This window comes from Balaenoptera physalus (assembly GCF_965194825.1).
Source record: "Balaenoptera physalus genome assembly, chromosome: 13".
In the NCBI taxonomy this organism is placed as follows: domain Eukaryota; kingdom Metazoa; phylum Chordata; class Mammalia; order Artiodactyla; family Balaenopteridae; genus Balaenoptera; species Balaenoptera physalus.
The window spans coordinates 17,659,398-17,675,349 of record NC_138892.1 but is presented as its reverse complement, the minus strand read 5'-3'; the positions used below and the strand labels follow the sequence as shown (position 1 = coordinate 17,675,349).

The following is a 15,952-nucleotide window of genomic DNA, read 5'->3' as shown; positions in this document are numbered from 1 at the left end:
AGAAATATTCATAGGTATATGTATATGCATAGGTTAGTATACACACATATGTTTCCTTGATGAGAAACATATGTGTGTATACATACATAGTCCCCAGCATTGCTGCTGGGGAGTTGTTCTTCCAGGCAAAAGAACAACTCCCCGGCAGCAATGAATATACCTACCGCCCAGATCGTGGTTTCTAATTCTCCAATAAAAGGAATCGGGGCTCCTTGGAGAAATTGCTGATTCTAGGACTGGGGCAGGAAATGTAAAAGATGAGCCTTAAAAGTTCTAGTCTTAAGGAAAAAAATTGTAACTAAGTGTGGGTATGGATGGCAACTAGAATTATTGGGGCGATCATTTCGCAATATATACATATACGGAATTATTACGTTGTACAACTGAAACCGATAGAATGTTATATGTCAAGTATATGTAAAAAAATAAAAATTTTAAATTTTAATTTAAAAAAGTGAATAGGCAAGTTCTCCAAAATTTGCAAAGCACATATCTCACAGAGAATTTATATATGAAGAACTCTTACTGCTCAAAAGACAAACAGCCCAGTAAGTTGAAGATGCTGGTACTACAGTACTTTCAGGAAACATGATATATAGCCTCTGGAATAGAAAGACATTCTAACATCTCTTATGACACACAAAGCTAGTAAGTGTTTATATCCATCACAGGAGATTGCTTCTTTTCTAAGACCAAGAGGAAACAATACAAGGGTAGGGTGGACGATGTTCTCCTTTCCAGACACCATGTATGCATAATATATGGGAAAGAATTAGTCCTGGAAAAAAATCTAACTGCAGTAAAATAGTTTTTCTATTCTCTGGAGTCCTGAGATAACACACTACAAATACTGAGGACATATACATTAAAAATCCATATCGAACTCTATTAATTCAAAGCACTATAGGGAAAAAAAAGGGATGAGCTGGGAGCATCTTGTAGTGCTAGAACGTAAGAAAGCACACAAAAAGAAAAAACAGAACACAAACCCCACAAGAATGGGGTGTGTCAAAGTGATACAGGAGGCTACTGAAAAGAAAAGAGCTCCTAATGGCCAGAGCTGGGCAAAATTTGAGCAATAAAATAAAGTAGTATTGGCATATACCCTGAGAAAACCATAATTCAAAAACAGTCATGTACCACAATGTTCACTGCAGCACTATTTACAATAGCCAGGACATGGAAGCAACCTAAGTGTCCATCAACAGAAGAATGGATAAAGAAGATGTGACACATATATAGAATAGAATATTACTCAGCTATAAAAAGAAACGAAATTGAGGTATTTGTAGTGAGGTGGATGGACCTAGAGTCTGTCATACAGAGTGAAGTAAGTCAGAAAGAGAAAAACAAATACCGTATGCTAACACATATATATAGAATCCAAAAAAAAAAAAAAAGGTTCTGAAGAACCTAGGACCAGGACAGGAATAAAGATGCAGACATCGATAATGGACTTGAGGATATGGGGAGGGGGAAGGGTAAGCTGCAACGAAGTGAGAGTGTGACATGGACATATATACACTACCAAATGTAAAATAGATAGCTAGTGGGAAGCAGCTGCATAGCACAGAGAGATCAGCTCGGTGCTTTGTGACCACCTAGAGGGGTGGGATAGGGAGGGTGGGAGGGAGGCTCAAGAGGGAGGGGCTATGGGGATATATGTATGCATCTAGCTGATTCACTTTGTTATACAGCAGAAACTAACACAACATTGTAAAGCAATTATACTCCAATAAAGATGTTACAAAATAATAAAATAGTATTGGATTATAACCCAAAGTATAAAAGAAATGTCCATGAGTCCATACTGACATAAATAAATGACTGAATAAATGGGAGAAATAGACAAATGTCTCATGCAGAAAAATTCTCTTTCCAGCTCTGCCCAGCGACCTTGCCTGTCATTACCATAAATGCCCACTAGGGAGTACCTCAAACAGGCTGCTCCCTCCACCCCCAACCTCTCACCCGCCCCCAGAACACATCTGATGAATCTCTTTTTATCAGGTCGACTTTCTTCCTGTGCTCTGTTATTCTTGTCACGAGCTCAGAATTCTCCCAGCTGTTTTCTGAGCTACTGTGGCTCCCCTGTCACAGCTCTCAGAGGAAACATGCATTAGGGAGTAGAACTTGCAAACGCATTAGCAGAAGTGAGAAGAAGCTGTGGAGGTGGAGGGGGCAGCTCTTGCTGGGGGGCTTTACAATTTTTTTCCCATTTTTATCTATCATTTTTCTGGATTTGGAGAGAAGGGGTGAGATTTCAGTGTTGGCCATTCTGCCATCTTGAAACTGGTCTGCCCTCTAAAATGTGGAAACAATAGAGTTGTTTCTTTCCTTTCTCCTTAATAGCAATTTTTCCTTCCTATAACCAGCCAAATGCCCCCTGCAAAACCACAGTGTATGGATTGGCAATTTAGTTTCCCAAAATTCAGTTGTAACTGTGCAGGTTTTCCATATTTAAAACCATTTTTTTTTCTGTCTCTGGTTTCCCAAAGACTCTTTGACACTAAAGACCACACCTCTTGACTCAGTGTTGTGAACTGTCGTCATATCCGTCACTGGTACCTGAGTTCAGAAGAATGGACAGTGTGTGTCTTACCCCTGGAGTTGATGCCATACCCTTCAGAGAGGGGACTCTCCTGCACTTGGGTGGACAACTCAGGTGGACTTGATTTTCTCACAGATATTTCAGTCTGTAATTCTTGATTCTACTGTTATTATTTTAATCTTATAGAAATAGTTTAGGGGAAGGTAGAAAAACTAATATATGTCAAGCACATCCCACCTGCCTGCTATTTCGTTCCAGACACTTGATGTTTTAAATTTTCCCTACCACCTCGTGAGGTAGGAATCACTACTCCCTTCTTTTTTTTTATATTTTAAGTAGGTGCAATTTATTTTTATGAAAATTGTGCATTAATAAAGCCATTGAAATCCAAATATAACAAATATCTTTCTTCAGTGTTGTACAGGTCTTCTTATGTGAACCAAAATGCAAAATATTTCTCCTCTATGAATTGGGAAATTGGGATTGACATTCTACCCCCTTCTGATGAATGAGAAACTTGAGTCTTGGAGGTTAAATGAACTGCCGGAGGTTGAGCTGCTCATTCAGGGGCAGGATTCAAACCCAGCATTCACATCTGTAGAACACACCAAACAGAAGTGGATCTATTTAACTGAAAACATTGTGGAAAACATAGTCTCCCAATAATTACTCTTCATTCAGCCCTTATAATATACATACTTTATTCCTCATCTTTGTGAAATCTGTAAGGTAGTTATCATCACTGTTTTATGAAGAAGGAAACTGATCCTCAAACAGGTTGATTTGCCTAAAGTCAGGCCCATGGTTGCATAAGGGTGGAACTGAGATTAGAACCCAGGTGCATGTTGTTTCAGAGCTGTGCTTTTTTGGTAAATCAGCTGGCTTTCTGGTGAACTCACTGATCATGACTGTTTATTGAGGTCTAATTATATGCCAGACACTTAATGGGAGAAATGTTCACATATTGAAGTCTGGGGAAGTCATTCTGGCTTATATATGAGCTAACTTGAATTTTATGCTAACTAAAACAGCCTGTTTATGGCCTATCAAACACACATTGTACATCTGCTTTAATCACTAAAGAAAAGGGTGCATTGACCAGAAGTAAAGAATGTCCATGTTAAAAATAATGATTAAATGCCTCCCTTCCTGGGATGCCAATTCTGGTCCTCCCTGTGCCAAGGCCATACTGACTCACTGTGTACATGCTGATTTTTTTTTTTTTTTTTTTGGAAACCTTGAAGGAAGGTATCCTTGACTTGTTTGATGTTCTTTGTTCTGACAAGATATAAAACTGTGCTGAAAACCATGCTTCTCTAGAGCAGTTTCTCAGAGTTATCTGAGAGGCTGTCTCCCAGGCTATAGTCCTCAGTTTGGCTCAAATAAAACTCTTTTCTGTTCCTGTTGTTGTTTGGTTATTGATTATTTGTGTTGACACACTGAACCCTTATCATCCATCAGAATGTAATGAAGTTCCTGGTGTGTTTGCCACTGCACCACATGAAAATGCCTGGAAGAGTTTTCCACATGTGTAGAGTGTGTTTGGAGTGGTCTGACTTAAAATGTGGTGTTCACAAAAGTCCTTTTGGAAATGCCGGAAAATATACTTCAAAGAGACAGGATATCTTCATCCAGAGCAGCTGAAACTAGAGACAAACAGAGGCTCTGTGTGACTGCAGATTTAGAAGTTGCTGGTATTAAGATCTATGGATAAAATGTATGTTGGCTCCAAATATACATCCTAAGTGAAAAGTCATAAGGGCAAATTGCAGTGATTGATTTACAGTCCAACTTCTCCCTCTACATGGGCATCTTTAGGTAAATGTTCTATGGATGGTAACAACGGGGTTAAAACATTTTTTTAAATTTGATGATGGGGGATGACAGAAAAGTTCTGGAGATGGATAGTGGTGACGGGTGTACAACAATGTGAATGAACTTAATGTACTTAATGCCACAGAACTGTGCGCTAAAAATGGTTAAAATGCTAAATTTTATGTTATGTATATTTTACCACAATAAAAAAGTGCACAAATTTAAAAAATTAAAAATAAGTTTAATGATGAGTAATGATTCTCCTGTATAACAATGAGGTGGCCAATAAGTAATACAACATAGATAGAGCCCCTCTGTTGAAAAAAATGCATTTTTGGTAACTATTTGAATCATCGAAAATAGGTTTATTGAGGGATAGAATACCAAATTAGTAGCTCAATATGGCTCCAAAGTTAGTGTAATGTTTATTAAAATGGAGATTCTGATGTCAGATATATACTGAAAAGAGAAACATGACAACACAGCCCAGGCCAGAGGGCGTTTCCATGCTCCCTGTCAACAACACCCACAGGTAAATGTAGCACTCCATCTTTCAGTCTGGGTTAGCTAAGTGATGGAAGACTTTAGTTGTAAGTCAACCTTTGAATTTAAATGAAATTTAAATCCACCATAGTTAAAAGAATTTCTCCTGAATCAGTCATATATGCTCTGAACATGCTAGAAAATTGCTCACCATTACCAAACAATATGTAATTGTGTATGCACTCATACACAATTTGTGCTTTGGAGAATAAAGGAAAAGTACGACATGGTTCCTATTCTTAAGAAGCATGTCATCTAACCTTATTTGCCAAGCAGAAATAGAGACACAGACGTAGAGGACAAATGTATGGATACCAAGGAGTTAAGGGGTGGGGTGGGAGGAATCGGGAGATTGGGATTGACACATATAGACTATTGATACTATGTACAAAATAGACAACTGAGGGGAACATACTGTGTAGCACAGGGAACTCTACTTAATGCACTGTGGTGATCTAAATAGGAGGGAAATCCAAAAGGGAGGGGATATATGTATATGTATGTCTGATTCATTTTGCTGTGCAGTAGAAGCTAACACAACATTATAAAGCAACTAGACTCCAATACAAATTAATTTTTAAAAAGTTATAGAAATATTTTGAAAAAAATTATAAAATGTAAAATACTTAAAAAAAAAAAAGCATGTGTCTAGTTAGACACTAGCCTTCCATTAGTTTCTAGAGTAGATCAAGCTCATTCTCTCCTCAAGGACTTTGCATTTGCATTTCCTTTGTCTGAAATGCTAAGCCTCCATAGGTTTTCACATGTGGCCCTTTCTAGAAACACAGATTGTAGCTCAAAGCCCTACAGAGGGCTTCTTCTCTGAACATCTCATGTAAGGTACTCTGCTTCCCTCTGCTCTACTGATATCATCATCATCTGATTGATTTTCAATCTCCACTCTAGAATATAGCTCCCATACAGACTTTATTATCTGAGTTGTTTACCAATGTGCCCCAGCTCCTAGAATAATGCCTAGCATAAAAGAGGTGCTCAATAAATATTTGAGTTAAATTGAATCAATCGGCTAGGTAGATTCAAATATTTGTCGAATTAAAAGTCTAGGATGAGTGATGTGGCCCACTGACACACAGCTAGGAAGGGGTAAAGCTGGGATGTGAGCTCTGCTTATTCCTGCCTGTCATTATACCTAGGAAACCAAAGTCATAAGTAAGAAAATCTTGGCAAACCTGAGATGTAGCCCAGAGGTCAAAGAAGATGAGGAAAGAGAAAAGGTCATGGGGTGTCAGGTGCAAAGCAGAGAGGAAATGGTGAGGAAGAGGGGGCAGGAACAGCCTACTGTACAGAGACCTGGCAATTTGACCGGAGAGGGGACAGAATCGCCAACTCTCTGGACAGCAGGCTGCTCCTCTTCCTCGCCATTTCCTCTTTGCACCTGACAGCCCATGATCTTTTTTTTTTTCTTTTTAAGAGGCTGAACAATGACTAAATGCTAATTAGAGATAGGGATTGATTGTCTAGAAAAGTAATAATTATGAAGGAACTCAAAAAATAATGAAAATTTGAACAATCCAGAAGAGTTTTAAAAAGAAAAAAGTATCTGTAATCATATCATCCAGAGGAAAAAACATTTAAAACATTTTGATGATTTTAAAAATTGGAATCATTCCATCAGTCATTTTGTACACAGTGCTGGTCGCACATTGTCACAAATGTTTTTCTAACTCATCAAAGGATTTTTCAAATATGAATTCATTGACTGTATAATGTATTGTATTTAATCTTTTTTTTAACTTTTAGGCTGTTTGCAAATGAGAAATTTCAAGCTGAAAATTGCTGCAATGTACATTCTGATTATTCTCTTAGAACAGATTTCTAGAAGTGGGATCAGTAGGTCAAAGAATATATTTTTCAGGTAAAATTTTGCATTATTTTTTGCAGAAGTAATACCCACACGGTTCAAAAATCAAAACGACATAAAAAGTACGCACTGACAAGTCTTGTTCCTGTCCCTGTCACTGGGCACCCTCTTGCTCTTTGTCCCCATAGGTAACAATTCCCCCCACACACACCTTTTTCCCTTCCAGTGTTTCTTTCTCAAATATTTATCCTTATTTCCCTCATTCTTACAAAGAAGGAGAATATTTTACACACTTTTCCATGCCTTGCTTTTTTCACCTCATTCTTTCTCCTGGATGTCTCCCCCTATCAGTTTGTAGAGATATTTCTCACTCCTCTTGTCTCCCAGTTGTGCTATGTTCAATGGTGTGATTGTACCACAATTTATTCCACCAGGACCCTGAGTTGTTTTCCTTTGCGATTATAAACAAAGCTACAATGAATAACCTTGAAGTACACCATTACATAGATATTTGGGAATATCTGTATTTAGATTCCAAAAATTGGATGTCGAGTGACCTCTAGGGTGTGCGGGGCTCCAGGAAAAGCTTTGCAAGGCCCTGGACCTCATAAGCAATTTGAATTTTAAATATTTTACAAAAGTCTTGGGCCCATATGAAGTATACAGATATATCGATGAAAATTTGGTATAATGAGTAGAAAAGAGATACTTACCTCTTTGTTGATTGTTCAATGAATGCAAAGATTCTTCATAGCGTCCAGGCACCATCTTCTGTGTTCTTTATCATCAAATGTGCCATTCCTGGCTAATGTCTCCCACTGTGAAGATAAAGAGAGTAAAACTGTTACTACTTGCAATGCTCTGGCTCTTCAGGACCTATTTGTATGGAAACACTATAGATTTTCTGGCCTCTGCAGTTCCCTAATGCCATTTATTTACCGCTGTTTACGACATTACTCGTGTTGCCGCATCATCCATCTTACCCCAGTGAATATGGACTTCCAAGGGCTTTCTCAAAGGTCGTTCTCGTGCTTTGTTAATGGCAGCCACAAACACTCGTCTTACCAGAGGTGTGCAGGAAACCGTGAACGATAATTTGTTTTCTGATCATATAAAATTTGCCATTTGGAATTCTATAGTATAAATGCAGAACAACACGTTTTCCAACCATGCCGTCTCTTGAACCCTTAGGCTGTGGTTACTGCATTTCTAGGTGTGATTTCTTTCAGTGTTGACTGCACCCTTACAAAGATTCAAATTTTCGTCAGGCTCTGGAAACTTCTCCTAGGTCCATCTATGCACTTCCTTGTAAAATCCAGTTTTAGCAAGAACCCTAAGTCAGTTTAACCAGAACCCCGTACCCCTGATATCTGATAACTCTCGATATCTGATGGGTTCTTCATCTTCCACCTTCTCCCAGGCAATGTTTGATCACCCTGGCCTGTCTTCAGCAAAGAATCCTGTTAGGTCAGTTTAGCCAGAATTGCTCTTATTCCTGATGTTTCCTCTTAGTAATTTTCCATCCACTCACACCCACCCTGCTCTTTTGCTTGTGCTGTATTTGGAGTTGAGCCCCACCTCTCTCCCACACTGTAAAATCCCACTGCAGTTGTCCCTATATCTATCACGATGGTCCTGAGTCAAGATGGTGCCCTACCATCTTTAACAAGTGTCGTTGGATACTTTGTTAACAACCCCTGCCTTCCACACACTGTCACCAGTGGGGAGCCTAGGCGAGGGCCCAGGAGCATATTGAGAAGAATGGTCCCATCCACACAGTGAATGGCTGTCCAGTACAATTTAAGACTGACCTGGGAGAGCATGGCATTACCACATCAACTGGAGGCAAGAAAGGACATCCATTGGAAGGGCCAATTGTGGAGCCTTCTGGGGAGAAAGCAGTGGCTACCCGTGGAGGACTGCCTGACACATAGCGTGGAACCTGCAGGAGGGTGGGGAGACCCTCCCAGCTGCAAGCAGTGGGGGCAGAGAGTAAAGGATGCCTGCAACCACCTCCCCACATTTGGATGCTCTAGGCCAGAAATGATGCTGCAATCAGAATGCTGACGAAAGAGATCTGAGGTTCAAGTCCAAGGACTGTCTGCTTCTGGCAACTGGAGCCCATACAGGACCAGATTCAGGTTGGGCAGCCTACCCGGATGGCACTGCTGATCCTGGCTAGTCCCAGGTACCAGAGGGGGACTTAGAAGTAAAATCTGAGGAAGCAGGGGTGGGTGAAGTTTTTTGTGTGTAAGGCCCAGAGAGTAAATACTTTAGGTTTTGCAGGTTGTTTGGTCTCTTTGCCAGCTACTCAATTCTGCTGTTATAGAGGAAAAGCAGCCAAAAATATTTGGTTACAGTATGTAAGCAAATGGGCATGGCAACATTCTAATAAAACTATTTACAAAAATAGGCAGTGAACTGGATTTAGCCCACTGGCCATACCTTTATAATCACTGAATGTGGCAGAGGGCTCAGGGCAGGGGCTTGACTTGCCTGGGTCTGATGGTGGGACTATAGGATCAAATGGTAAGTGCATCTGTAATTTTAGTAGATACGGCCAGATTCCCCTGTACAGAGTTATTATCATTTTACCATGGTAAAATTATCATTTACCACTAGCAATTTTGTCTGTTTCCCTACAGCCTTGCCAAGAGAATGTTCTGACTTTGTATTTTTGCCAATTTGATAGGTAAGAAGTGGTATCTCAGTGTGGTTTTCTTTTTTTTCTTTTTAAGGGATTAGCTTGGGAAGAGTGAGGGGAAGAGCCTTCAAAGATATGGGTGCAGCACAGGCAAATGCCCTGGGGAAGTAAAGAGATTGTCCAGTTGAAGAAATTTTTAAAAATGTATTTATTTAATTAATTTATTTATTTGGCCATGCTGCGCGGCATGTGGGATCTTCCCTGACCAGGGATGGAACCCACGCCCCCTGTAGTGGAAGTGCAGAGTCTTAACCACTGGACCGCCAGGGAAGTCCCAGTGTGGTTTTAATTAGCACTTCTTTTATTTTGAGCAATTATTGAGCATCTATTTGGTTTTTACTATGAACTATCTGTCTTTGGCTATTATACTATTGGGTTGTTGGTCTTTTTCTTCCTGATTTATAGAAGTTCTTTATATATTAAGGAGATTAGCCCTTAATGTGTATTCTGTAGTTGTTGGAATAGTGGTCTATACATGTCAATTAGATCAAAGAGGTTGATACTGTTGTTCAAATGTTTAAGATACCTAGTAGTCAAGTGGAGTTGTTCAACAGGCATTTGGAAATACAAATGTGTTTCCTTAATTTCTCTTTCTGATCTTTCATTGTTGGTGTATAGAAATGCAAGAAATTTCTGTGTATTAATTTTGTATCTTGCAAACTTACCAAATTCATTGATGAGCTCTAGTAGTTTTCTGATAGCATCTTTAGGATTCTCTTGTATAATATCATGTCATCTGCAAACAGTGACAGTTTTACTTCTTCTTTCTCAATTTGGATTCCTTTTTCTTCTCCGATTGCTGTGGCTAGGACTTCCAAAACTATGTTGAATAAAAGTGGTGCAGAGTAGACATCCTTGTCTTGTTCCTGCTCTTAGAGGAAATGCTTTCAACTTTTCACCGTTGTGTATGATGTTAGCTGTGGGTTTGTCGTATATGGCCTTTATTATGTTGAGGTATGATAAAACCTGGAGATAAAAACTCTGGAGAGTTTTTATCATAAATGGGTGTTGAATTTTGTCAAAAGCTTTTTCTGCATCTATTGAGATGATCATATGGTTTTTATGCTTCAGTTTGTTAATGTGGTGTATCACACTGAATGATTTGCTGATATTGAAGAATACTTGCATCCCTGGGATAAATCCCACTTGTCCTGATCCTACTTCATCAGGACTTCCTTGGCGGTCCAGTGGTTAAGACTTCACCTTCCAATGCAGGGGGTGTGGGTTCGATCCCTGGTTGGGGAGCTAAGATCCCACATGCCTCACGGCCAAAAACCCAAAACATAAAACAGAAGCAATATTGTAACAAATTCAATAAAAATTGTCCACATTAAAAAAAGTCTTTAAAATAAAATCCCAGTTGATCATGGTGTATGATCCTTTTAATGTATTGTTGGATCCGGTTTGCTAGTATTTTGTTGAGGATTTTTGCATCTATGTTCATCAGTGATATTGGCCTGTAATTTTCTTTTTTTATGGTATCTTTGTCTGGTTTTGGTATCAGGGTGACGGTGGCCTCATAGAATGAGTTTGGGAGTGTTCCCCTGTAATTTTTTGCAATAGTTTCAGAAGGATAGGTGTTAACTCTTCTCTAAATGTTTGATAGAATTCACCTGTGAAGTCATCTGGTCCTGGACTTTTGTTTGTTGGAAGTTTTTAAAATCACAGTTTCAATTTCAGTGCTTGTGATTGGTCTGTTCATGTTTTCTATTTCTTCCTGGTTCAGTCTTGGAAGATGGTACCTTTCTAAGAATTTGTCAGTTTCTTCCAGGTTGTCCATTTTATTGGCACATAGCTGCTTGCAGTAGTCTCTTATGATCCCTTGTATTTCTGTGGTTTCAGTTGTTAACTTTTTTCATTTCTAATTTTATTGATTTAAGCCATCTCCTTTTTTTTTTCATGAGTCTGGCTAAAGGTTTATCAATTTTATCTTTTCAAAGAACCAGCTTTTAGTTTCATTGACCTTTTCTATTGTTTTCTTCATTTCTATTTCATTTATTTTTGCTGATATTTATGATTTCTTTCCTTCTACTAACTTTGGGTTTTGTTTGTTCTTCTTTCTGTAGTTGCTTTAGGTGTAAGGTTATGTTTTTCTTGTTTCCAGAGGTAAGACTGTATTGCTATAAACTTTCCTTTTAGAACTTCTTTTGTTGCATCCCATAGGTTTTGGATTGTTGTGTTTTCATTTTCATTTGTCCCTAAGCATTTTTTGATTTCCTCTGTGATTTCTCCAGTGATCCATTGGTTGTTTAGTATGGAAATACAAATGTGGAACTCGGGTGAGAGTCCAGACTGAGAAATTTAGGAATAATAGGTATAGATGGCATTTGAAACAATGAGATAGGTGAGGTCACCTAGGGATAAAAAATAGAGAAATGGTAATAAAAACTGAGCTGTAGGGCATTCCAACACTTAAGAGATTGAGAGGTGGAGGAACCACCAGCAAGACAGAGAGGAGGCTTCCAGTGGTGCAGAAAAGAAAGCAAAAGGCAGACTTTTTTGTAAGCCAAGTGAAGAAAGTATTTCAAGGAGGAAGGAGACTCTGTCATATACCTTTAGAGGCTGAGTAAGATGAGGATTTTTATTGAGAACTGATCTCTGGATTTGCAACATGGAGACTGCTGGTGACCCTGACGGGGGTACTTTCAGTAGAGTGGTGGGGACAAAAGCCTGATCTCCCAGAGAGTGAAGTGATTAGAGAAATAGAGGAGGTTGCTGGGCAGTTGAGGGTTAACTTGATGTCTGAGGTTATGAATGTAAAGATCTGTCCTAGCAGTCATGGGTTCTTCACGAACCATATTCAGCTGTTCAAATGTAGGCAAAGGATAGGCAGAGAGCTGTATTTAACCAGAGCTGTCCAGTAAGTATGAAGGAGGCAGTTGAGGATGTACAGATTGATGGGCCAAGGAACCTAAGCTGAATAATGAGGAGAGAACCTAACAGTGAAAAAGCGGTAAAGCAATGGAGTGGAGATCTAGGTATGGTCAAAGCCCAATTTATTATGCTCATAAACACAACATATATACACGGACCACCCAGTCTCTTCTGGGTGAGTTCCACACAGGCTCAGTGTTCATCTGGTTTATCAAGAAGTAAGTACAACAAGGCTGGGTAAATACATCTTAAATTTTATTATTTGGTTTACAACAATTCAAAGATGGCAGATGCCCATTATAAATGGGTATACTATACTAGAGCTATATCATAAGGCAAGGAAGCCCAATTACTGAAAGACCCTTCAAAATGTACTTCCCTTGGCTACATCATTGATAGTCTACGTCGTGGAATTTTTGATGTCTCCCAGAAGATACATTACCATCAGTTTCTATTTTATTAGGTTCTAAGAAACTTTATTTTTTTAAGAAAAAAATGATTGGAGGGAAAAAATAAAAAATGTCTTTGAAAAGACTATCTGTATTTAAATAAAGTGCCTGATAAATTAGTGAAGGGAAGAAGTTTAGAAAGCAAACTTATGTTGTATAAAAATAAATATTGTGAATTTGCTGTATATAAGACTGATAATAAATGATTTTTGTGGGCAGGCAAAGTTATCTTATTGGTTCCACTTATGAAAACGCTTTCAAAAAACCAGCAAAATTTTTTAAAAGGAATTTAAACCTCTTTTATAAATTAATTCAGCTAATTGGTGACTGATTTTTCCATGTCTTTATTTTTTTTCCCGTTACATGTCTTTTAGACATTTTGTTGCTGTCACCAAGATTGGGTAGCAAAAGAGAGAGGGGACAGAACCCATATCAGTCATCCCAGTTATCTATTAGCATCTCATGGAAAATGGCTAGATCTGGGAAGGGTGGTGGCAATTAAATAAGGCATTGTTCTTTCTTCCAAAGTATTCATTTATCTTTGATTTCCTTGGTCTTAGGAACATGAATAATTTAGAGTTGGCTATACTTACCATCAAGATATATTAAGTGAAGATTTCCCTGTCTGAAATTGGAGAGACGTAGCAATACTCTATTCTACTTTAGAAAATCCTGTTTCTCTAGTTGATTTCCTATCAGTTAATGAGTTAGGTACTCTTGGTACATTTGGAGGGTCACAGAAATAGAACTGGCTTAGGAGACTGGAGACCTGTACTTAATCACAATTTGGGTACTCTGTAGCTGTGCAACATTAAAAATGTACCTTCTCTGATTTTCAGTTTCTTCTGCTGTAAAATAGAGAGAGGAATATCTACCTGACCTATTTCACATGTACTGTTGTGAGTACTAAATAATACATGTATTTGAATGTGTTTTGGAATATGTAATGCACTAAAGTTGTTCGTAAATGCTTTAAAAATGTGGTTTGCTGTGCACTTCTTTAGGTTAAAAAAATGAAAATAGAAATCACTGGGAAACATAAATCCTTCTGAAGCATATAGCCCAAATGTAAATAAGTAATTTACAAATGCTTTACAATAAAATCCAAGAAATTATTTATGGATATTTTAAAAATAAAAAATCTTGCAGCTAAATATTCATCAACTTAATCATTCTTTCTTTTATAAGAATGTTCACTATGTGACGATATAACTCTCCAAAGGAGAAATTCCATAATTAGTTCAGTTCTCTGCCTCAGTAGCTTCATTATAATGCAGAAGAATGGAATAAAGTTTCAAAATTAGTAAAAATATATCTCTAAACCACAGTCCCCTTATTTTAAAAGGCTTAATAGGAACACTTCCCCCAATATATTTATAAACAACCTACTACTTATATAATGTTAACACTAATTGACAACTTAAACCACAACGATCAAAGTCAATGTGCATTTCTTCTTCCCTTTATCAGTTAAATTATTAAATATCTGACAGTCTTGAGAGATTCCACTGCATTTTTAAAAAAATGAACTATATGTAATATAAAAATGCTTACCTATTGAATAACTAAGGTGTTGGTCAAGTGTTCAGAATACAATCAGAATTTTAGAAAAATATTTGAGAAACATAGTAGTGTACCTGATAGTCTCCCACGTAGAAATCAGCCTGTGCAAACAGATGATGTGCACAGGCATGAACAATAACCGAAGTAACCCCACCAATTTCTCCTTTAAAATGGTAAGCCTACAAGTTTCAATAGAGTTCTTAAGAGGAGCGAATGAATCATTTGCTCATTCTAAATCTTATGATAGCTTGGTTATATTAAATGGTACAGTTTTTTTTAATGAGAAGAAAGTATTAATTATAAGGTAGGTAACAAATACTAAATTCTGGCCAGTAGCAAAATTTTTGCACCACATGACAAAAGCATACCAATAAAATGTGCTGAAGAATAACCACAGAATGCTAATATCCCACTATGATCTTTGCTATCAACAATTTTTAGCAAAGATTTAGCTCTCCATCAAAAGCTTCTGTCTCTCTCTTTCACACACCACACACACACACACACACACACGATTTCTCACATCATCTTGTTTCTACAAACACAGCTCATGTTATCTCATTTTGGACTATTAAGTCTTCAGAAAAAGATCAACATTCTTTCAACAAATCAATGATCAAAACTGACCCACTGATGGGACGTCCCTGGCGGTCCAGTGGTTAGCACTCTGAGCTCCCAATGCAGGAGCACGGGTTCGATCCTTGGTCAGGCAACTAAGAGCCCGCATGCCACATGGCAAGGCCAAAAAAAAAAAAAAAAGACCCATTGCTTTCATTAAAGGCCATTCTGTGTTTAAAGGGTAGCCTGCCGAGAACTTGCAGAGTTGAAATTAAATTAGCATCAGCACAGGGAAATTCATACAAACAGGTAAAAGTGAGTTTATCTCATACTCAGCAGAACATATTGAGGTCAGGTTAGGAGCAAAGTAATTGGTAAATGGATCCTCAGCTGGCAGAGAGGTGGGCATAGTTAGAACTATTACAAGCTTGGTTGGGCCCCTTTCATTTTAAAATCTGCTTTGCAGTACAACACATCTGTGAGACAAGAAAGGCTGAACCAGAACTCTGTTTCCTTTAACGTGGCATTATGAGTTAAACAGTAATACATTACATTTCTGCTACGTCTGTGGTTTTAAAATTATTCATTGTAAACATCCTATATTCTTTCCTATTTAATTAATTTCAGAGCTTGAGCTTGTGTCTATGTCTATGTCAAATTATCATTTATTCTATGAAAAGCAGCACAAATACTGTTCATTCTGGTTTCAGCACAAATTCTTTAAAAAAAAAATGTTAAGGCCATTTAATGGAATCAGGGCCAACTGAAGATTACCCTCGCAGAAATCAAACTACTGAATTAAAATTTTTGAAAAAGAGCCATAAGTGGTTGTCTTTGTGTTTTCCTTCTTGGTAACTTGAGAGCAGTTTGTAGGATTTATTAGTCTCCAACATCTCCATCTCGATCTCCAATAAGCCAAAGAAAATGAAAACTTAAGGCTAACAAGGCTGTCCCGAGCAGATCACCCAATGCCGTCAGATAGGGGATGGAGAAGCTATCCGGGTCCTTTCCTTTCCTCCAGAAATGATGGACCATCCAGTCAGCGATCCACAGCAAGGTAAACACCTAGAAGA

The 15,952-nt window shown here is 38.1% G+C and overlaps 1 protein-coding gene and 1 long non-coding RNA gene across 7 annotated transcripts in view; both read right to left on the bottom strand.

The window, feature by feature from the left end:
• The window catches only part of LOC309640631, a 317,179-nt gene that overhangs the window by 24,427 nt on the left and 276,800 nt on the right, over nucleotides 1–15,952 (bottom strand). The gene's annotated exons all lie outside the window — the stretch shown is intronic.
• SLC41A2 (solute carrier family 41 member 2) overlaps nucleotides 9,583–15,952 on the bottom strand; it is a 135,867-nt gene continuing 129,497 nt past the window's right edge. For all 6 annotated transcript variants that reach the window (XM_082419441.1, XM_082419442.1, XM_082419444.1 and 3 more), the window contains one exon: nucleotides 9,583–15,944. In XM_082419441.1, coding sequence (XP_082275567.1) covers nucleotides 15,759–15,944 — 186 coding nt within the window. In that variant the 3' untranslated portion in view covers nucleotides 9,583–15,758. The remainder of the gene's footprint in view (nucleotides 15,945–15,952) is intronic.